This window comes from Neovison vison, chromosome 11 (assembly GCF_020171115.1).
Source record: "Neovison vison isolate M4711 chromosome 11, ASM_NN_V1, whole genome shotgun sequence".
NCBI lineage: Eukaryota > Metazoa > Chordata > Mammalia > Carnivora > Mustelidae > Neogale > Neogale vison.
The window spans coordinates 63,797,169-63,821,123 of record NC_058101.1 but is presented as its reverse complement, the minus strand read 5'-3'; the positions used below and the strand labels follow the sequence as shown (position 1 = coordinate 63,821,123).

The 23,955-nt window shown below is 51.1% G+C and overlaps 1 protein-coding gene across 4 annotated transcripts in view; it reads right to left on the bottom strand.

Moving 5' to 3' along the window:
• Positions 1-23,955, bottom strand: part of EVC (EvC ciliary complex subunit 1) — a 62,203-nt gene that overhangs the window by 16,750 nt on the left and 21,498 nt on the right. For all 4 annotated transcript variants that reach the window (XR_006381094.1, XM_044226229.1, XM_044226232.1 and 1 more), the window contains exons 6-12: positions 23,788-23,886; positions 20,995-21,132; positions 18,012-18,170; positions 13,654-13,870; positions 10,920-11,068; positions 9,441-9,539; positions 6,566-6,778 (exon numbers count right to left, since the gene is read on the bottom strand). Coding sequence is in view for 3 of the 4 variants with exons in the window: in XM_044226229.1 (XP_044082164.1) it covers positions 6,566-6,778; positions 9,441-9,539; positions 10,920-11,068; positions 13,654-13,870; positions 18,012-18,170; positions 20,995-21,132; positions 23,788-23,886 (1,074 nt within the window). In the remaining variant the exon portion in view is untranslated. The remainder of the gene's footprint in view (positions 1-6,565; positions 6,779-9,440; positions 9,540-10,919; positions 11,069-13,653; positions 13,871-18,011; positions 18,171-20,994; positions 21,133-23,787; positions 23,887-23,955) is intronic.

The window sequence follows — 23,955 nt, the reverse complement described above, 5'->3', positions numbered from 1 at the left end:
ATTCAAGAACATGGCATTTCTCTTCAGTCTTACTTTATGCCTCCAACATCAGTTTATAAACTTCTCCACTAAGCTCTTACTTTGGTCAGGTTTATTTTTAGACACCCTACAGCTTTTATTCTGAAGAGGATCTTTATTGGTTTTATCACTCGGTGCTCCTGGTATTGCAGGAAATCTGCTGCCTTGGGATGCTGATTTTGTATCTGGGAAATTTACTAAGCAATTTGAATAGATGCAATAGTTTGTAGATTCTTTGGGCTTCTCAATGGAGACCTTCATATCATCCACAAAAACCCTACAAAGAAGTCTCAGATCACCAATGGTGTTGTTTAGATCTTATCTTTATGGCTTTGGATCCCTATTTTTTTTTTTTTGAGATGGGAGGGGGAAGAACAGAGGGAGAAGGAGAGAGACAATCTTAAGCAGACATGCTCAGTGAAGAGCCTGACACGGGACTCGATCCCAGAACCCTGGGATCATGACCTGAGTTGAAGGCAGATGTTTAACTGATTGAGCCACCCAGGTGCCCCTGGAATTTTCATCAAAGTCAATCTCTGACTTCTCTTGTAAGGAGTCTACAAGAACCTGTCAGAGTGCTTAGGGGGCTAGAACTTCATATAGAAAATTCTCTACAGCCAGGGTGGCTCAGTTTGTTAAGCCTCTGACTCTTGATTTGGGCTCAGGTCATGATCTCAGGGTTGTGTGATTGAGCCCTGATTCAGGCTTCACACTCAATGGAGAATTAGGCAGAGATTCTCTCTCTCTCCCACCCCAACCTCCCCCTCAAAAAAAAGAAAAAAAAGAAGAAAATTCTGTACAGCCTTGCTGCTCTAATTGGTAAATGAACAGTCACTAAAGTATATGGGGGGTCTTTGGTGGGTACTTCAGAATGCAGATAAAGACAGCAACAGGACTCAAACACAGTCGAGGGGACCAAGGCCATCTGACTCCGAGGTGCCTACAATTGTCACACCAACCTCTCCAATGTTATCAAATGCTGGCTCATGAATGCTTAAATTCAGAAGCTACAAGCTGCTTCAGTGGGCTAGAGTGCTGACCTGGTCATTGTTACCTGGTAATTTTGTGACCTTGGGCAAGTTTACTCTTTATTTCAAGTGCATAGTTACCAAGGAGCGAAAGGGAGAAGCAATCAGGACATGCCTGGTACACCCTCATGGTTTTGTAGTGTCTTCCCATAAAAGGGGTGGGTTACAGGTGGTTCGTTCTAAAGTCAGCACCTCAGGCAAACATCGTCATGCTGAGGGAGGGGGACATTGTTGTTTTAAAAAACACAGTTCAGGGCAGGCTTCACTGTGGGGGTGGTCTCACAGGAGGGTGACATGGGAGCAAAGACTTCAGCAGAACAAGGAGGTCAGAGGGAAGCCAGACCCTGACATGGAGGGCCTCATAGGGCATGGTGAGGATGCTGGCTTTTCCCCGCATGAAGAAAAAAGCCACTGGGGGGTTATAGCAAAGAAGTGACACAATGTGACTGTGTCTTTTAGCAAAGCTGATGTACTGGCAATTATAAGATGCATAATTGTTTTAAGTATCACTAAGGGAGACAAATCACTGCCAATTAAATTATGATGCATCTCAATGTCCAGGCTGTTAAATGTTTTTAAAATGTGCATCTTAAAAATCAGTGTCATGTGGTATGTTTTTGAAGGATCACTCTGGCTGGGGGTTGAGAATAGATCACAGCAGTGGAGGCAGATTTAGGGAAACTGGGGACCTGCTGTCACAGTGATTGGATGAGAGGTGTGGTACCTGTGACCAGATGTAAAGGCAGACATGATGAAAGTGGCTCCGTTCTGGACTAGACAGAAAGGAGAGCCTGTGTGACTTTCTGTCAGTTCCACATTGGGGGTGAAAGAAGGGCAAGTTGAGACAAGCCCAAGGGTTTTGGCCCTGTCAACGGGAAGACGGAGGAAGAGTGTGGATGGAGAGGTTGGGCAGGAAGACCAACAATGCTGTTTTGGGGCATGGGATAGGACCATGCCTATTCATCAAATACAGGAAGATCTCAGGCAGAGAGTGGAGTTTGGAATGTATCCTGAGCTGGTGACATAAACGAGGAAGGTGCTGCCCTCAGTCCAAAAACTGAGGGACAGAATCCTGCCAAGGACCATGTAAGTGAGCTTGGAAGTGATTCTCTTCAGGTCGAGACTCCAGATGAGACCCCGGCCACGGGCTGGATTGCAGCTGTGAGACCCCAGCAGAGAACTCCGTGAAGCCATGTCTGGACTCCTCACCTGCAGAAACTGTGGGATAATGAACGTATTTTGTCTTAAGCCACTGGTGATTATTTGTCATGCAGCCTTAGGACACCAGGACGGATGGTATGTGACTGGATGGGTCACCAAGAAAGTACATGCAGACGGATAGGAGAGCGCCGGGCTGCATCCTGGGCCACTCCAGGGGCAGATGCAGTGAAGGTGAGAAGGAACCAGCAAAGGAGACTGAGAGCTCAGAACAGGTAGGAGCAGGTGCGGTGGCCAGGTGAGGGAAACCTGCCTGCAGTGGGGCTGGGAGAGTGGGGGGAGAATGGGAGGTGATGTCAGGATTTAACACCCGATGGACTGATGACCTCGGGGGGTGTTACTGACAATGGGACGAGCTACTACGGACCACACCCACCGCCATATGCCCTGTGAAAAGGGCAGACTCCCGGGTGCCTGGGTGGCTCCATGGGTTAAGCCTCTGCCTTCGGCTCAGGTCATGATCCCAGGGTCCTGGGATTGAGCCCCGCATCAGGCTCTCTGCTCAGCAGGGAGACTGCTTCCCTTAAAAAAAAAAAAAAAAAAAAGTGCAGACTCCCCTATGGCAGTCCACTACTCTCCCACTGAGGCTGTTTCTCCCACCGCTCAGTAGCTGAAAACAACACAAACTCTGCAGCTTATGGTTCTGCAGGTCATAAGTCCAAAATGAGGCTCAAGGGGCTAAATCCGAGGTGTCAGCAGGCTCACTTGCTTTCTGGAAGCTCTGGGGCAAACTCCACCTCCCTGCCGTTTCCAGCTGCTGAAGACCACCTGTATTCCTGGGCAAGCAGTCCCTCCCTCCATCTTCAGTCCAGTGATGGCTGGCTGGACTTTCTTCCTCCAACCACATCACTCTGACTTTCCTGCATCCCTCTTTCACTTATACAGTACCCTGGTGATTCTACTGGTTCACCTGGATAGTCCAGGAGACTCTCCCCCATCTCAAGATCCTGAACTTAACCACATACGTAAAGTCCCTTGTGCCACATGAGGTCCTATGTTCATAGCCGCTAGGAATTAGGACAGGGACACCTTTGCGGGGGCCCAGCACAGTGGACTGGGGAAAAGCCCAGAAAGCAACATTAGGACAGATTACATTTTGAGAACCATATTCTACAACCTGTTCCAATTGGGTAATGGGTAATGGACAGATTCCATAATATTTAATAATATTTGTGTTCCCTGAGTAACAGGATATGAAATTGCTACAGCCCTTTGGGTAGAAGACAATGTGGGAAAAGATTCATACAATCCAGGTATGTGTTTCATTTTCCATGAAGTTTTGTTGGTGCTTTTCTTCTTAGACTAAATATTCATCTGAATCATAGAAAGCTCATTGCTTGTTTTTATCATCAAGGAGGAAATCTGGTAAGTGAGGATGCACGTGCATCTCTAAATATCTTGTGGCAAATTAAGGCAATTAAACAACCAATCCGTAAATTAATTACGACACAGACACGTTGAGAAAACAGTCCTGGGTCATACTTATTCAATCAGTTGATGAGGCCATTAACCACCCTGCTTGCTTCTTGCATGCAGAACTATTGAAACCCTCTTGCACAAGCCACAGAAAATTCTCAGGCACATGTATACTCACTAAGTAAATAAATAGGAAGTAAAAACGAGAAACTATGCATTGTCTAATATTTGTTTATAATAACTCAAGGGTTGCAGATGCATTATGGCTGTTGATCTAATAATTTATCAGATATGAAGTTCTGGATTTTTTTCAGTATCAGTATCATTAAATGAGAGAAAAGCTTTGTGAAAGGTCTTACATTGCAACCCTGTTAGGTATTTTGATACTAATTTTTATTTTCATTTTTTAAAAGATTTTATTTATTTATTTGTGTTTGTTTATTTATTTATTTTAAGATTTTATTTATTTATTTGACAGGCAAAGATCACAAGTAGGCAGAGAAGCAGGCAGAGAGAGAGGTGGAAGGAGGCTCCCCGCTGAGCAGAGAGCCTGATGCGGGGCTCGATCCCAGGATCCTGAGATCATGACCTGAGCCAAAGGCAGAAGCTTTAACCCATTGAGCCACCCAGGCACCCCAAGATTTTATTTATTTATTCAACACAGAGAGACACAGTGAGAGAGGGAACACAAGCAGGGGAAGTGGGAGAGGGAGAAGTAGGCTTCCCCCTGAGCAAGGATTCTGATGTGGGGCTTGATCCCAGGACCCTGGGATCGTGATCTGAGCCAAAGGCAGACACTTAATGCCAAAGGCAGACACTTAATGACTGAGTCACCCAGATGCCCCCTGATCCTTACTTTTAACTCAGCAGCAGAGATTCTGAGACATTTAGCATTTTGCAAAATCCCAGAGATGAATGGGATTGGGGGAAGTTAGGTAACTGGCCCGGGCCAACCAGCCCATGGACAGGGGTATGCTGGCTCAAATCCACATATCCAGTTTACAAGGTTAGGGTCCCATCTGCAAACTACAGCTGCCTCTCAAAGGACCTCTCTTCTGTTTGGGGGGCCTTCATCAGAGACTCACATGGCCATCATTAGACTCACATGGCCAGCCTGTCCTCCACCCTCCCCAGAGACTGTAAATTCAGTGGTCTGGGCCCAGGATTGGTGTGAACCCAATGGATTCAGCTTCAGCTCCATCCCTTGGAAGAACAGTAAGGTGACCCTGTGATAATTTCCAAAGCTGCGTCATTGTTGTTGGTAATGCAGCCACATTTCCTGAGCCCTCACTGTGTCCCAGCCCCTGGACTTTGAATAAGGGAATGAGAAACGGAAAGCAGAGTTGCTATCCTCTAGGAACTTAGAGCCAAGAGCAGGAGACAGACAGATTGAGAGGAACACATGAGGCAGCTGTTGGAGGACTGAACGGAATTAGCAGGAGGTCTAACAAGAAGCGAGGCCCTCGCTGCCCCATGGCTGTGAGCGGCCCTGTGCAGGCACAATGCCCTCAACTCCTTACTAGGTACCTTGGACAGCTCCTGTTTGTTGCTTTGGAGAACCTCTCCCTTTGAGGAGGCCAGTGCTCTTCAGTAGGAATTGGACCCCATGGTCATGAGGTCATGAGGCAGGAGTTGTTTCTTATAACAAGCTCCAAAGGGGTGGGCAGTCCAGGGCTGGGACAGTGGCATCCACTCTTTGCTCCACCATCCTGAGCCCATCCACCTGCGTCCTCCTGCTGCATCCTGGCTCTAAGTCAATGGAAGGCTGGCACGCCCTAGGCCTCTTGCACATGCTCTGGGCAGGAAGAACAGGGAATGCCAAAAAAGGGGATTTCTCCTAGCAACACTCAGCTCTTGTATTAGAAGGGAATCTCTTTGCAGGGACCATACTCTGTCTCATCAGCCAGGACTGTGTCACCTGGTCACTGCTAGGTACTGGGCTAATAAACATGTTCTTATTACAGCCTGTGGTGTGCAGGAAGCAGGAAAGGGTGGAAATGCAGGTGCTTTAGTATGGTCCCATTTGGAAATTCCTCCTTTATTTTATAAGGCTTAATTTTTTTTAAATAAAAACCAATGTATATTAGTTTCCTATTGCTGCCATAACACATGACTACAAGTTCTGTGACTTAAAACAATGCAAATTCATGATCTTACAGTTCTGGAGGTCAGAAGTCTGACATGGGTCTTACTGGGCTAAAATCAGGTGCTGACTGAGCTGTGATCCTTCTGGATGCCCCAGGGTGGGGGTAGCCTGCACCTGCCTGTTCCTGCTTCTGGAGGAATCTGCCTGCCTTGGCTTGGGGCCATATCACACTGTCCTCTGCTCAAGTCATCACTTCTTCTCTGACTCTGATCCTCCTCATTCCTCTTTAGGAGGACCCTGTGATTACCCAGGGGCCCCCCGGGTATGCCAGGACATCTCTCCATTTCAATATCCTTAATACACTCACTTGGACAAGGTCCCTTCTGCCTTGTTAGTGACTAATCACAGGTTCTGGGTATTAGGATGTGGTCATCTCTGGGGACCATTATTCTATCTATTGCATGGATCCCCAGTTTTAATGAGGAAACAGGCTTTCACTGGAAAGCAGGAGCTCCGGGTGAGCACCTCCCCACCAGTCCACTCCCCCAGGAGTGACCTTCTCTTTTTGACTTCTGCCCTCCAAAAGCACAGGCATCACTGTCCTTTCTCGATGGACCAGTCAGAGGTATTATCTACTGACTTCCCATCCTCTACTCTATTCTTTTCCTACCTTGGTTGTGAAGGGTTAGCAGGGTTCAGTGTTGATCAAGTGCCCAGCACAGGCACTGATGAAATTTATCATTATTCTTTCTAAGTGTAAAAACCACAGACCCCAGCCCCGGTTGGCCAAAATGCCCACCTGCTTGTCTTGCTCCAGGAGATCTTGGAAGAGTTCCCACTGCTGCTTCCGGAAGCGATCTGACTGCCCCAGCTGCCGAGCTGCGTTCTCCTGGACCTCCTGCCTCAAGTACTCACACTCTGCCCGGGAGAGGCCCGTCACCCCTGGCAGCGTCTCGAGGAAAAGGAGGTCCACAAACTTCTGGAAAATTTCCATGGTGCTGCGGTACAGCTCCTGAAGCCAAGAGCACGTGATGGAGTTACAAGGCATGTTCTTGCTCTGGGCAGGGCCGTGGGCTTTCCACAAAGCACAGAGGAAACCCCGCAAAGGCAGCTCTCCAATCACACACACACACACACACACACACACACACACACACAAGGGCAGGGGAAGGGGTAAAAGGAGAGGGAAAAGCAGATTCTCTGCTGAGCGTGGAGCCCAATGCGGGTCTTGATCCCAGGACTCCAGGATCATGACCTGAGCAGAAGGCAGACACCTAACCAAATGACAACCTGGTTATCTCCTTTAGAAGCATCAACCCAGACGCACAGAATCACAAGCACACCTTAACCTTGCACCACACACCTTCGCATGCGTGGTATTTCCAAGCATCTCCTAAGATACAGACTCCAGCAGGTGTAACCTCTCCACACCTGACCACCTCTCCCAATGTTAGAAAAAAAGGGAGTCTTTACCTTCATGGCTCAGGCCCTCCCAGGCCTGGCAACCAGCCCCAGGCTCAGGAAAACCAAATACACAACATCCCAAGGACATTGCTAGAGGGATGAGACCATGGTCACTTTAGAGTCACCACAAGCCTTTATTGAAATTGATATATTAGCTGCCACCCACTGAGACTAGCCCAGTACTTCTACACCCCATGCTCATTCCTCCAGTAGCAACACCTAGTGGGCATTTTGGCCTTGCTTTGTGGAGGAGGAAAGTGGGTTCAGTTGACCAAGATCTTAGGCTCGAACCCTGGCCTGGGAGAGAGAACTTCAGCCTGCTGGAAAATATCCCCTACTGGGGGTGGGCTCAGGTGAGCTCGGGGGCCACAGGACAGGGCATCAAGGGCACCAGCCCCACAAGTATGAGCTCACTAGACCAACCCTATTCCCTCCATAACAGTAGTTTTCAAACTCGGCTGTGCATCAGAATGCAGTTAAGATAGAGAACTGAGGCATGAGTTAGATAAGCTGGTCCTGAGCCCAGAAGTGGCCGATGGCCTGGCTGGGATTGGATGGAGCCCAGGCACCTGAGTTCAGAGCCAGGATGTCCCTGCCCTACCACAAGGTCCACACTGAGCAGCATGTGGTCTTCTTATGGGGATGTCCATCATTCCCCCCTAATTCAGGATGGTCCCATCTTGACTAATTACATTTTCAAGGACGCTTCTTCCAAGTAAGTTCACATTCTGAGGTTCCAAGAGAATAAGACATTTTGGAGGCTACTGTTATGAATGGAATTATGTCCCCTAAATTCAAATACTGAAGCCCTAAGCTCCAATGTGACAGTATCTGGAGATGGGGCCTTCAAGGAAATGGCTGAGGTTAAGTGAAGTCATAGGGTATGGTCTTAAGCCAATAGGGCTGTGTCCTAGTAAGAGAAAGACCCCAGAGCTCTTTTTCTCTATGAGTACATGGGAAAGGCCAGGTCAGAACACAGCAAGGAGGTGGCCATCTAGTACCCAGGAAGAGGGTCCTCATCAGAACCCAACCCTGCCCACTACTTGACCTTGGACTTCTGGTCTCCAAAACAGTGAGACACTAAATGTCTGCTGTTTAAGCCCCTGTCTAGGGTGCTTTGTTACAGTGGCTGAGCTGACCGATACAGACACCCTTCACCAGTATAGCTGCCAGGATGCTGATGGTTTGTATTTCCCACCTTCAGATGTTTTTCTGGGCCTGGGATGCACACTGACAGCTCATCCACAAGGCCTGTCTCCCACTTTGAAGCTTGGCTCAGGCATCACTTCCTGCAGACAGCTGTCTTTGACCTGGCCTTAACCCCAGGCATCGCTCATGCCTCTTCTCTGTACCTGTGAGCAGGGATGTTGTAACAGGAGCCAACTGGGATCAGGCACGTCCCAGATGCCAGCTGCTGCCTAAGGACTTCACGCCCATTCAGTGCCCACATCACCCCTGTGAAGGCCTATCATTGTCCCCATTTCACAGACACGGAAACTGGGAACTGCTAAGGCCCACTCAAATCTGGAGGCCACATAGTGAGGAAGGGGAAGAGCCAGGACGCAGACCCAGGATCTCTGAGTCTGGAGCGGACCCCGCATGCGCTTCCCATCGCTGCAGCACTTGTCAATTTCCTTCGTGCTGAGATGTCTGCGTTTCTGCTTTCCAGCAGCTCTAGGGTTGCCCGAGGCAGGGGTTCTGTGTCTTGGTCATCATCCCCTGCGAGGAGGCCCCTGTCACTTTGGAGGGGATGGGTGGTCCCTCCTGTTCCCTCAGTCAATCCTCAGGCCAGGATGGAGTCCCCGTCCCTGTTCTGGAGTTGCATAAGGTTGCCCAGGGAGAAAGAGGTGCTGCTGTTCCTCCAACCCAGGTTCCCTGTTCTGGGGTCAGCTCCCAGCCCTCCATCCTCAACACTGCACTGCCTGCGGACTCCCACAAAAGCCAGCCTCCTTTCCATTCCTGGGAGAACGTTTGGTGCATTTGGAGGTCAGAATCCTGAAGACCCCAGAAATGGAAGGTGTCTCCATAGGACCCTGGTGTGTGAGGCAGAGAAGGACCCACAGAGGTCATGTGGCTTGACTGCTGCCCAGCCAGAGGGCCAGAGTGGGACCTGAGCCTGTACCTTTGGGGTCTGACCCACAAGGAGATGGATTCCCACACATGCGCAGATCTGGAGGGTTCTCTGCAGGTCCCACTGTGAGGCCACGTACCTGGCAGAGCACAGCCATGGCTTCAGTAGTTCTGACGTCCTCCTCTTCCTCCAGGGAACTCTGGGTCAACCTCTGCCTCTCCAGAACCCCGTGAAAAGCCTGTGAATAAAACAGGAGCTGAATCTTGTGGGAAAATGCCCACTTTTTTTTCTAGAAAAATTCCCCCAAAGGGCCACTTTCATAGCTGGAGGATGTCATCCCTGATTTATATACAAGGAAACCAAAGCATGGGGATATTGTGTGGCTGCAAATTGCAAACCTGATCCTGGCCACAAGCCACCCAGACATCATTCTGTGACTGAGTTGCTGGGGACCATCACGCAGGCCCTGGGAGATCACCCAGCAGAGCACACCACCTAGCAGGGGCAAAGCACATAGGCTGTGAGAGGTCAGTGTGGTCAGCCCTGACCACGTGGCTGAGCCCTGCTCCGAGGAGCCAAAGAATGGGCTCCTCAGATCATGCCTCGGATATGATAAGAGGGACAGACTCCTCTTAGGGATGTCCCCTGGGGAAAACGCCCCTAGTTCATTACTTATTCGTTCACTCATTCATTCATTCTTTTATGCATCTGTTCCACCCTCTTTCCTTTATCCAAGTCTGCTAAGCACCAGTGCACGCCTGGCCTGCGCTGAGGTGCTGGGCAGAGCCGACCTGGACCACCTCCCCCCACCCTCCCTGCACTCAGGATTGTGCAATGCGATGGCCAGAAGTCTCTGAGCACACAGAGCAGCATAATCTTACAGCCTTACTTAGCTGCATTTTCTCCAGGACAGAAACAGCCCCCCATTCTACCTCGTGACCTGGGAAGAGGCTCCTTGAGGGGATGGGGTCTCTTCTCCTGGCTTCTCATTGGGGAGCTGCTGTGGCCACCAAGCTGGCACCAGGGAGGTTCTATGCCTGAGCTCTGGGTGGGGCCTGGATTCAGTGACCCTCCCTCCGTACCCCCGGCAGAGCTGAGACAAGGTGCAGCTCACACCAATGCAGAGGCCCAAATAGTTGGGCCATGGCTGCCCCTCACTTTGTCTCCCAAGTTGTTAGGACAACCTGTGAGGTAGGTGTCAGGACTCCCATTGTGCAGATGAGGAAGCTGAGGGCTGGGGGGTGGGGAGCAACACGCCCGAGATCACTTGGCTCCTTAGCAGCGAAGTCAGGATTTCAACCCATTTCCAGGTGGCCCCAGTGCCCGAATGCTTGACCACTGTGCTGTATGGACAAGCAGGCGCCCCAGCCCCTGCCCATTAGCAGGGAAATACAGGGGCAAAGCACCACCCCCAATCATCCTAGCCTGAGGACCTCAAGGAGGGTGTCCTCTTGTTTCTTGTCCAGCAAGCCTCCTTGTCCCTGTCCTTGTCAAGACAAGGGCATGTTCTTGTCCAGTCACCTCCCTGGTTCTGCCACGGAGCCTCCCGTTCATGGTTGTCCCTTCCTCTGGGCTGGCTGTGCCCGTGGATGTGAGGGTGAGTTGGGAGCAGGGTTACCTGGAGGAACTCTCCCGGGGCCATGGTCAGCTGAGCCTCAGCCAGGAAGCTCCTTTCTTCCTCTTCTTGGGCCAGTGTGAGCTTGGCCATCTCCTCTGCTTGGCGAGCCATTGACGCCTTAACCAGGCCTTTGCCTCGCTGGGCAAAATCTGAAATTAAAGTCAGCCACAGGACATTGCGTATTACTCCCCAGGCAGGACCTTCAGGATGAGAAACATGGCTTTATCTTTCAGGAAGAGGTGCTTCTGAAAGGCCAGTGTTAGGAGCCCCTGACCATTCAAAGCCCACAGCCCCACGTTATGTGAAGGGACCCCCACTCCCTCCTCAGGCCCAGTGCTCAGAACACCACAAGGGGCTACATTTTGTGGTTGTGCAGGGTGACCGGCCAACCTGACCAGGAGATGGAGAAGAGGTATTTTTGTGGGGAAAAAGGTGGAAGGTGTAGGTCACAGGGGGAAGGATAGGTACAAGGAGAGGACGGAGGAGCCTGGGATCACAGGAAGACCTTGAACTCTCAGACTGCCGTTGAGAGTTAAAAACCACGAGGACAAGTTATTAAATCAGCAGGAGATGCAAGGAGGAGGGGGAGCCCAAGGGCAAGACCTTCTGCCTGGTGCGGAAGGTGAGGGTTGGCAGAGAGGCGGGGTCTGAACCAAATCTTCACCCCACCCAGGTCACTGGGCTGGCCGAACAGTGCTGGGGGCTGGGCTCAGTTGGCTCCTGGTGAAGTTCAGAGAAGGGCAGGGGAGAATCAGTGTCCTGCCGGATGAGGGACAGGGTGGTGGGATGAGAAGGATGAGCGCTGATGGGCCATGTAGGACCCCAGAGAGGGCTTCTGGAAGAGGAGACACAAAGTGAGCCCGGTTCTTCTCCTTTGGGTTTTTAGGGAGATGTTGAATGTAGAAGCAAGAGAAGTCAATGAGGGCCAGGCCCCCATGGGTCTGCAGTTCTGGGAGATGATTGTTTCAGCATTTCATACATGTGTGTGCACACACACACACACACACGCACACTCTCACATGAGCATGCACGTACGATCCACACTTGTAAGAGAAGCCCACTTCCTTGGGTTTTGTCTAAGAATGTTTAGCCTCTGGTACCAAAGACTGCAACCAGGTGTCCAGGGAGATCAGAGACCTCCCTCTGCCCAGGGTCCTCCCTCCACTCTCCGACTGTCTCGCCTCCCCTGTCCTGTCCAAGTTCAATGGAGTCTGATCACTGGGGGCTGTATTGGCCTCCTGTCCCTGTCACCCTGTGCTGCTGGGACCCCTTCCCACTGGGAGAGCCCAGGTCCCTGTGTGCAATGACCCCCAAGGCCTGATGTGCTTCGTTCTACACGGTCCAGACTCCAGTCAGCAGCAGGCTTCCACATGGTCACAGAAGCCGTGATGCTGAGGGACACAAAGACCTCATGGAAGGGCCTGAGGTCCCAGCTCTAAGTGCCTGCCGTCCCAGCTCTAAGTGCCTGCCCTCTGACTCCCATCTCTGAAAGCAGCAGGCAGGCGTGGCGGAGGGGACACCAGCCACTGCAGAAAGAGGACCGGGCCACTGACTGCGACTTAAAACCTCACACCATGGACTGAATTGCATTCCCCCTAAATTTTAACACAAAAACCCTAACCCCCATGGTACTGCATCTAGAGGGTAAATGAGTTCGTGAGACTGGGGTCCTAGTCCACTAGGCCTAGTACCTTAGAAAAAGAGGAAGAGGTCCAAGGAAGGCCTTCTCTGCCACGTGAGGACACAGAGAGAAGGTGGCCAGTTGCCAGCAGGACACGGTTTCTCACTGGGACCTGACTGGCCTGGCCCCCTGCTCTTGGACTTAACTGCCTTCAGAACTAGGAGAAAAGAAAGGTCTGATGTGTAAGCCCCCTCCCATCTGTGCTATCCTGATACTGTGGCCCGAGCTGACCAAGACCCCTGGAGATCCCCCTGGTCTTACAGTGTCCACACCGGCGTGGGCGTCAGAGTCCTCTGGGGAAACTGTGAAGCGCATGGACTCCGTGCCCTGGAGAGTCCTGATGGGGACCGAGAGAGGCCCCACCTCTGTGTGGCCAGTCCTGGCCCAGGGGAGGATGTGCAGCCTTGAACCCAGGACTGCAGGACAGTGATGCACTCTCCTCCCTGGAGGCCTGGGGCAACTGATGCTGGTGGCAGAGGGGGTACCAGCCTTGCAGCCAGAAGTTTCGTTTTCTAATGATGGGACCTGGACTAAGCTTCGGATGCCCTCAGTATCTTGAGGCCTGACTTGCCCACCTCCCAGGGTCCACCCCAGGAGCTGGGGCATGGGAAACAGCCACGTCGGGTTCCCTCTCCTGCCCCACAGGCTCAGCCACTGCCCATCCTCGCCTGCGCTGCTGAGCAGGCCCTGGGACTCATGTCGAGCCACGGGCTGTGGCTTAGTGGCACGTGTCTGGGCATTTTCCGGGTGTTGCCACCCTCCTTTGCCTTCTGCATGGTCCAGGGGCTTCTGTGGGGGGAACTCTGGGGACTCGGTCAGCCTGGTCACTGATGGCTAATTGCAGCAGGCAATCCCCGCCCCTAGGGGCAGCCTTATGGGGAAGGCAAGCAAGACTCAGAGCAATTAAGGTCTCCAAGGGCCGGAAGGGGATCACAGCTTGTGCTGGTCTCCCAGGTCTCCTGAAACTTCTGAGCTGCCCCCCAGGCCCAGCTCCTCTCCCCAACCCTGGCACAGGAGGGCTGTGCACCCTAGAACCAGCCGGGGCTCACTCACCCCTGCTGAAACGCTCCGCCTCCCCCCAGAAGGCCTTGTGCTGCTGGGTGAGCAGCTCCTCCTTCTGCCTCCCAGAGAGCTTCCCCTCGATGGTCAGCAGCTCCAGGCCGTGGGAGAGGGCGGCCAGTCGGCATTTGGTCTCCTCCTGGATTTGGAGTTTCAGAGACTCGATCATCTTTGCCATGTGCGCCCGGCACATGGTTCTCTCCAGGGTGTCCTGGGAAGAGAAACCCTTGGGTCAGTGCCCCGCCCTGCAACAAGAGTCCATCAAGGGCAAAGGGCTCCATCCTGGCACCCCCATGCCCTGTGAGCCTCCCCAGTCTGCCTCTTGGCTGCGGACAGAATCGTGAGGCTGACGTAAAGCCCTTGGTACAGAGTGAGAGCTCCTCAGGGGCTGCACTTCTGGGGAGGGGTTCGGTGCAGGCACGTGACCAGAGAGGGACCTTTCTTATGGCCATCCCTCCCTGTCACTGGGACCTTTGGCCTCCACAACTCTGGAAGAGAAAGGCAAAGACACAACAAAGGTCATAGGGGTCCTGGGCTTTCCTGGGTGGGGCCTCAGAGAGCCCGGGACACAGGGTTTGAAGAGATTTTCGAAGGTGACACTGACTTGAGGAGTGGTTCCCTCGAGGTCAGACTTGAGAACAGCCCCCCACCCCCCTTCCCCATCCCATCATGGCATCATGACTCAGGACAGGACTCACGGAAAAGACCCCTTCCTAGGGCAGGAAATGCTGACCAGAGGCAGATGGGACTCTGTGGGTCTGGAAGGCTCAGAGGGCAGCTGCTCACCCTGCAGAATGACCGTGAGAACTGTGGAAGCAGGGGGCCGCTGCTGTGTGCAAAAGGCCCATGTCCCAGGGCGAGGATGCCTCTCTCAGCCAGACATGGACCCAGCAGACTCTTGAGTCTGCCTCAGCCCTGTCTCGTCCTCCACGCCTGCAATCCTGCCTCTTCCCACTGGGCCCAGGCACAGCGGGCTCAGGCCCTGCTCACATCTGTCCTGCCATCCTAGCCTGCCCGCCGTCCCCCGTGCTCTGCCCCCTGCACGGTGCCCAGCACATATGGCTCTCATCTCTGCCAGGCCCCTGCATGCTCTGGGCCTTCCACCTGAGGCACACTCTCCGTTCCTCTCACTCCTCTGCCTGCTAGTCCTACTCATCCTGGCCAGGCTGGGCTGTGGGCTGTGGGCTGTGGGGTGCCTTCCCTGTCCATCCTGGCCTGCCCCAGTGGGCCCCTCCTCCACACTTCCCTGCTCCGTGTGCTTCTGTCTTTAAGGAGCTAATCACACGGGATAGTCCTAGGTTGGACTGAGCTGAGATTCACTGGTCTGTGTTCTCACAGTGTGTGACCAGGACAAGGACAAGAATGGCCCAATTACAGGCAAGAATGCTGAGGTTTATTCTGGAAGGCCCCATAACTAGCCCAAGGACAGTGTCTTTTTGTTTTGTTTTGGTTTTTTAGGACAGTGTCTTTGAACCTTCTGTGATTAGGCGTGCCTGACAGCAGTGAGCAGGCTCATGACCACTAGGGGGCGCAAGAGGATAAGCACTGGGTGGCCCCCCCCCCCCCCCCCCCCCCCCCCCCCCCCCCCGCCTAGTGAGAAAGCTCTGCTCTGGGAGGGACCCAGACAGGGGACACTGGGGAGCAGGGCGCCAGAACCCCCCAGGAGCCACCTCTGAGGTAGCACGATGAGGCCTCCCAGCTCAGTACCGACAGCACAAGTCCGGGTTTATATTCCAAGGAAGACAGGAGTGGAGAGAGGTGAGCATGGACAGAGGGACATCAGATGGGAGGCGAAGAGCCCCTCCTCACTCTCACGGCCCCGGGGCCAGAACTGGGCTCCACCCATCAGAGCTGCAGACCTTGGGTACAGTGTCCTTCTCGGACACCAACATACAGAGCTGCAGTGAACATGAAGTTAAAACAACAGCCAGAACACAGTAAGCGATCAGGAACACAAGCGCCAGTCATAATTATCTACAAGCCCCTGGCATGGCCCTTGACCTGGCTTTTTGTCAGACATCCGAGGAGAGTGATTCTTACAACCCCTGGGGCTCTTTCCAGAGCCCTATTAGTTTGATGTTGATACTTAGTGATGTCATGTGAACATACAGGTCCAACTTCCCAGACTAGAACGCTCAGACACTGACCCAAGAACTTAACATTCTTCTGGAATTGATCAGCCACGTAACATGAGATCCACAAGCTGTATTTTGGGGGGATACACAGGGTGTGGACAGAGCACCTTTCTTCTGTGCAAACACAGATTCCAGCCCTTTGCAGGCAATCCCATAAGGATCTGTTGTCTGTTTTGCCGGCAGCCCTGCGGCCCACAGGGTCTAATCACTAACATCGGACCACGTCCCATGGGCCTGGCTCTGTTCCAAAGGCCTTGCATATCGTCCACTCTCTAATGTTCTCAGAATAGGTGCTCTTCTGATCTCCACTTACAGATGATGAAATGGAGTCACAGAGAGGTTAAGTAACCTGCCCCAAGTTTATCCAGCTAACAAGCAGCAAGACTGTGGTATGAACTCAGGTTTCTAGCTCAAGTCTGTAATACTGTTTCTGTAACAGAACGTGGCCCACAAATAGGTACTCATCAAATGCTGGCTAAGAGAAGGGATAACCTGGATAATTCTTCCCTTCTTTCTATTTGGAAGTTACTGGCTAATACTCGGGCCAAAGTCAGCCAAGGAGACGACTTTTTCCTGTGTCAATATCCTGCTGACCGAATAATAAACAAAAAGAAAAAAAGAAGGAAAAATAGTCTTTCTCTTTTGATAAGCAGTAATATCAGCAGCCTTATCAAATTAAAATCCAATTCACAGGTGTTTGTATGACAAATCTGGAAGCTTGTTGCCAGGGCTCAGTGATGTCATTAAACAGCCTGGGAATCCTAGGTGGGTCATTTAGCTGGATCCCTGCTCATTGGGAAGAAAACATCTGCCATGCCTACCTTCTAGCAGTGCCGGGGAGGGAAAGGAGATTGTATGCATACATGAGGAGCAAAAACATCACGTTCTCAAACAGCTGTTTCACCCAGGGAGTTTGTTTAAATGCATATCCTGAGATTGGCCCGGGGTGGGAGTGGGGGTGTCTGCATTTCTAAAAAGCCCTTGGGGGTTGTTGGGGTCTCTGGTCTGTGGACCACACTCTGCTGGTTGTGGACCAATGCAGGGCTGGTCCCGTGAGACAGCAGGGCAAGGCCAAGACCATAGCTGAGAAACCCCATGGTGACTAGGGTGTTATGGGTCCCTGAGCACTTCCCCAAGGCCCGCCTGCCAAAACTCCTGGGACCACTCTTTAATAAATAGAGTAATTGAAACTCAACGGGGTTAACTAAGTGGTTCAAGATCACACAGCCTCAAGTGGCTAAGTCTAGGTTCAAAGTCAGGTTTGTGGATTCCTCTCTACAATATACTATACTTGGATTGCATCTCCAAGTATGTATCAGAATTGTTTGCGGAGCTTAAGACCAGCAATACCAGCGCTTCACTGTAGACCAATCAGATTGGATCTCTGGGCATGAGGTCTGGGCAGAGGCATTTTTTGAAAATTTTTTGAAATCTCCTCGGGTGATTAATGGAGCCGTTGGAAGAGCAAAGAAAGCTCGATCCACACAAGTGGGCATCAACTATGACTACTCACTGTGGTCACCTAGATCCCTAAAAACCCCAGACTCATTAAGTCAGAGTCTGTGGGGGTGGGGCCTCATCTGGCATCCCAGCATCAATACTTTTAAAGCTCCCCAGATAATCTCAGTGTGCAGCCAGGACTGAGATGTAGTGCTCTCTGCTTCCACAACACAAAGCTGGCTGGAATCTCCATTTAACGAATGGGAGGGTGGATGTGTAGATGGATGGATGGGAAAATGGGTGGATGGATGGATGGAAAGAAAGATGGATGGACAGATGTGTGAATGGATGGATGGATAGATGAATGAATGGCTAGATGGATGGATGGATGGACAGATGGATGGATGAATGGATAGATGGGTAGATGGGTAGATGGATGGAAAGGTAGATGGATGGATGGATGAAGAATGGAAAGATGGATGGACAGATGGAAGAATGATGGACAGATAGATGAATGGTTGGATGGACAGATGAATTAATGGGTAGAGTGATGGATGATGGAAGATGGATGGATGAATGAAGGGAAAGATAGATGGATAGATGGATGAATGGATGGATTAATGGAGGATAGATGGATTCACTGTTATTCTCTGGGCTCTACACCCCCATCTACAATTTAAATGTGTTTGACTTGAGCTCTATGGCGCATCAAGCTTGTGGATTCCACATCCCCAGTGTGGGTGTCTTCAGGTTCCCTCCCCTACCCCTTCAGCATACCAGAGCCTGCAAATCCTGAGAATCACGCAATAACCCTTCGGCTGCAATCATTCTTTCCGTGAGCGTCATCATGAGCTGTCGGGCTTTGGAGCTCGAACACTTAAATTGGTCCATAAGAAAGTGCTGGATGTTTTCCATCTGTTTCCAGAAAGCTTCCATCTGTGAAATGAGAATGAAAAGCAAGAGGTGGGTGTAGAAAACTTATTTAAGAAAGTTATAAAACCAGACTGTTCATGCTTGAGAATTACAATTCATTCCTTATCACACACTGAGATTCTAAACACTTCTGCAGTTGGGAGCAAGTTTATCTCGGCAATAATCGAGTTCTATAGAGAGGTTCCTCCTTGGTGTATTGTAGGTGCCAGTCAGTTTCAAGGTGGCTTTTCAGCAAACACCGATGCTCTGCTGATAAGGAAGGCAGGCACAATGAGATCGCTTAAAGACTCTTAAACAGGCCATGATTGCTGCCTGGGGAGTGTGTGAAATTCACCAGTGTGCTCCTGGAAGCTTCCATATCTCCAAAAGGGATTAACCATGTTCTGGAAATAAAAGTACGAAGGGCATTTACATTTCACTTATTGCCCTAACAGTACAAAAGGGAAAGACGGCACTGACCATGAAAACCTTCTTCTTTGAAACTGTTTTCCTCTCCCCCCTTCTCATCAGAAGGAGAGGTGCTAATCACCGAGTGGCTGAGAATGTCGGGGCTCAAGCAGCCTCCCAGAGCTCTAAGAACCGGGATACCAGCAGTCATAACCCCCTCCCTTTATGGCACGCAGGGTGGCATGTAGGTGCCAGGCTCTAGGCCTCATGCATTTTGTGGGTCCAGGTAAAATGTCTACTGGCTGGCTGTTGGAATGGTTTCAGAAATTTGGGTCACTGGTCAAAGGTCACAGAGCTGGGAGGCAGGGGCAGAGTTGGTACAGGCCCACGGAACTCCTGGAGTGGTGGTTTTTCTCCACCGTGGCTCAGCCTCTCTGACTCTGATTTCATCTGGGCACCTCTTGCTGCACAGGTCATGGGAGGGGTCAGGGCTGAGCAGCACCAGAAGCCTGCCCTGACCTTGGGGCACCGAAGGAAAGGTGGAGACGAATGCAACCCAAGCACGGAGCCTCTCTGACCAACCACCTCCAGGGGGCAGCGCACAGCAGAGAGGAAGCCCACACTGGGGTGGGCAGGCCCCATGTGCCTCCAGGAAACTGCTATGTGTCCCAGCCATTACACCTCTGGCCTCCCTCCTGCTCCCAGCCCCCCACTGGATAGGCTCTTTCCAGACTATTCTAAAAGGACCTGACTATCACCTGCAACACCCCGCCCACCTCCAAACAGAGTTGGATGTCCAGCCAGCGCGGCTGCTTCTCCTCCAGCCCCAGAGATCCAGGATACCCACCCTATTTTTAGAAACTCTTGATTCCCTTGGCATCTGTAACGGGATTTTCTCCTGGTCCCTCAGGGTCCATATTCTGCCTTCCTGTCTCAATTCTCATTGTCTTCTCTTCCTTAAACGCCTGGTAAGATCCCAGACAGGGCACCAGGCACCCCTCCCTACCCTTTCCCCACACACTGTAGGCCCGAGCATCTCCACTGCTGGAGGTCACCACATGTCCGAGAATCCTGGGCACACCACGAATTATCTGCTTGAAATACGCAGACGCGGACAGGAGGGTCCACGGCTTTGTGGAGCCCGTGGACCCGGGGATCCAGGCTGAGCACCATCCCTCTGCCACTCATGCCAGGAGCATCCTCGCTCTCCGTGTCCTCTAACCCAAGCTTAGTGGATATTCTCCATCCTCAGGCATCTCCAGTTCAAGATGGCAAGCCAGGACTCACTCAAGGGGGCAAGCCGGCTTCCCTCCCAACTTGCTTCTCATTCTGGGATCCTTATTTCCATTGAACTGATCCTTTACACTCTCCTCTCCTCTAAACCTCATTATCTACTACCCTATCAGCTCTCCCACCTTTTCTTACCCTTCTCTTTTTGCAGCTGCCTTCATGAAATTTTCCTATTGTCCTAGTCCCAGAGCGCATATCTATCTTCCACTGAGCTGCTCAAGTGGTCCTTCTAAGACAAACGGATCCAGCTGCCCTCTGCTGTCAAACTGCAGTGACTCCCACCTCCTTGGCATGAGATGAAAACCCTCGGGCCAGACTTCCGGCTTTCTCTGGCTCTGCTTGCTCCTCAGTCCGCCCTCGCTGCCTTCATTGCCTATCCACTGGCCAGCATCCACCCACATTTTTCCTGAAGTCCTCTCGATGGGTCTTTTCTTCTATGAAGACTTTCCTAACTCTAGGATAGAATGGATTCCTCTCTCCACTGCTCCTCCGCCTTCCGATGTTCTCATCTATCACAACACTTGTAAGCTATAAAGCCCACATCTGCTCACCTTTTGGTCCCTGTGCTAGGCTAGCCTGTGCATCTCTCTGACAAGGCCAGGTCCAAGGCCATTCTGAATCCCCAGCGTGCAGCACAGTGCTTGGGTGTCAAACAAACAAACAAACAAACGAACAACTCAAACCCGTTTTTTTTAATACCTAATATAGGAACAGGGGGTACTGGAATGGAAATGCAAAAAGGGATATTTGAAGGAAGCCACCCTCTCTGGAATTTAAAGCAGGCTTTTATGAGGGATGCCTGGGTTTGGAGAAGTTAGCCGCTAGCATCTGCTATGATCCACAGGGCAGGAATGACATACAGGGTTAGAGCAATCTTCCCTTTGAATGACAAAAAGATCAATCTAAAATTTAAGCAAGGGGGATTCATTTAAAAAACAAAACAAAACAAAACTCTAAATCTTGGCCCCTTCATTTTACCTTCTCCATCACTTACTTTCTTAAACTAGATCCCTGGCTTTGAGGCAGAACACATCAGGGATTTCAAGTCTTAAACATGCTTCTAGGTGCCATCTCTTTAATCTCGCTAATTTAACTGCCCCAGAAATCAAGGTTCTTATAAGAAAAAAGAAAAGAAAAATCCATCACATACATTATCTATTAGCTGCTCAGCATATTCTCGCTCCTTCTTTTCCACATCTGCCAGAGTGATGTACTCAGAATCACCAGCCCCCAACATTTCCGTGTTTGACAGTTTGACCTGAAGTCCTTTTTCTAATTCCTCCAAGTCCTGGGGAAAACAGAAAAAGGGAAAAAATGCAAATAAGCAAAGGAAAAAAATCTAACATATCTTAAATTCCAAAAAAGAAATGCTTTTTATCTTCCAGCACAAAATATTTCTTAACCATCAATAGCTGATCTAGGTATTGTCCTACTTAAGGTTTGATGATAGAAATCTCTTTTGCTCATTAGACATAGACTCTCAAGAATACTGGATTCTTTTCTTCTCTATTGCTCTCTCCCTCCCTTAAAAAAGTTGAATATACTTTTTAAAATGATGAATTAGTACCTTACATTTCTTATTAAGTCCTGGAAAATGCTATGACTTCAGGGGGCTGCAGGGGAATACTTCTTCCCCACACCTCTGGTTTCCACAGGGAAGGATTACTCACTACACCCCAGGGAAGGCGGGACACGATGTGATTGGTGGGCTCAACAGCAGGAAGTGGCCCCCTTAACTTGTCCGGCCTCTTCCTCTTTGGCATGGGTCTTCCATGGGGAGGGCGTGACGGTGGTGTGGCCTCGGCCTGGAGTGTGCGGATAGTGAGGGACTGCCGCGGAGGTGGCCAGCGTGGTCAGCAGTGAGGTAGGCAGTCTGGCGAACCCTGGGCTTCAGAGCACGGAAACCGGCCTCTGTAAGCATGACTTTCTGTCCGCGTGGGCGCGGCTGGTCCCCTTCCGGAGGTCGGGGGCCATCAGACTGGCTCTCGGTCAGCAGGAGCCACTGCGGTGACTCTCGTGCTCTGTGGTGCGCGGGGCGGCGTCAGATCCGAAATCTGCAGCCTGCAAAGCCCTTGCTCTGCCCTAGAGCTATTCTTCACGGAAGCACTCGGGTCACCGTGGTGGTCGTTGTTTGTGCGCCGGGGGTCACCGAGACTCGTCTCCCCGGCTGCAAACCAAACACTGACGGCCGCCCACGGGCTGCCGCGGGGATGCAATGCAACCGCGTGTGCCTGGCCTGAGGGGACCGGCCCTGCAGCACCGGCCCCCGGGATGGGGGTGGTCATGGTGACGAGGCACGACCGCCTTCCGAGGGGGGGGGTACAACTCGTCCCTCCGCCCAGGACCCAGAGGAAGGGGAAGAAACCTGCCCTCGGCATCCCCCCCCACCCTCCTGCGGCGGTGACTGGGAAACGGCGCTGCTGATGACCGGGACGAGGAAGACGGTTGTTGGGTGGTCAGGAGGATGGGGGCAGCCATCACGGCGCAGGGGCTGACTCTTACTCGGCCAGGTGCTCCCCTACACACTTGTCTTGGCCCTTCCGTGATCCCGCAGGACGGGAGTCACGACCCCGGGGCCCAGGAGGGAGCTGGGATTCCGAGAGTTTGCGAAAGAACGAATCAGGGTATCAGCCTCCACGAGTTAGACTCCAAGACCCCACTGGTGTCACTGCCCGTAAAGCAATGCAAACTCCATGTAAAAGACAGACAGGGCAGAAGGCCCCCTAGTACAAACAGTTCAGACCGGCAAATCAATTAGGTATTTAAAACACCCAGCCTAGGGGCGTCTGGCTGGCACCGTCAGTTGGGTGTCCGACTCTTGATTTTGGCTGAGGTCATGGTCTCATGGTTGTGGGATGGAGGCAGGCATGGGGCTTCACCCCAGCAGGGAGTCTGCTCCTCCCTCTGCCCTCCCTGCCTGCTGGGGGGGTGGGCACGTGCTCTCTCTCTCTCTCTCTCTGAAATCGATCAAGAAACACAGCAACAGCAAACCTAGGAGTGCCTGGTTGGTCCAGCCGGGTGGGTGTCTTACTCTTGACTTCAGCTCAGATCATGACCTCAGGGTCCTGAGATCAAGCCCTGCATCAGGCTCTGTGCTCAGCATGGAGTCTGCTTGGGATTCTCTCTCTCTCTCCCCCTCTCCCACTGCCCCTTCCTCTGCCCCCCCTCTTAAATAAATCTTTTTTTAAATAATTTTTTAATTTTTTATAAACATATAATGTATTATTAGTCCCAGCGGTACAGGTCTGTGAATCGCCAGGTTTACACACTTCATAGCAATCACCACAGCACATACCCTCCCCAATGTCTATAACCCCACCACCCTCTTCCTACCTCCTTCCCCCTGGCAACGCTCAGTTTGTTTTGTGAGATTAAGAGTCTCTTATGGTTTGTCTCCCTCTCGATCCCATCTTGTTTCATTTCAAATAAACAAATCTTAAAAAGTAAATAAATAAAAATACCCAACCTTGTGCAGAAGGTGACAGTAACAGTGGTTCTGAGTAGCAGTTATGACCAACATTCTTCTTGTTTTCCTGCTTTCAGTATTTTTCCAAATTTTACTAGTAACTATGGTCATTTTTATATTTGTACACATATTTTTACATAATTGCATTGGGTTCAAAAGCACATATTGTAAGATTATTTTTACACATGAAAGCAAAAATAATTTCCTATATATGTTTTATATATATTTTAATCAACAATTTTTAAATGAAGATTTTTATTTATTTGACAGAGAGACAGCGAGAGAGGTAACACAAGCAGGGGGAGTAGGAGAGGGAGAAGCAGGCTTTCCGCTGAGCAGGGAGCCTGGGGCTGGATCCCAGGACCCAGAGATCATGACCTGACCCGAAGGCAGATGATTAATGACTGAGCCACCCAGGCGCCCCTATAATCAAATATTTTTAAGTAACCTTGAAATGTAGGTTGAAGACTTACTTACATTTTCTTGCTTTGAAAGAATCCTCTGGTATAATTCATCATCAGACTTCTTTTTAGGCAGAAGATCAAGGAGGCACATTTTTAAAATCTGAATAAACATCTATTGCCAAGAAGGGAAACATAACCGAGAAAGGCTTAGAAATGGTACCACCCTTTCCATCCCTCCCTC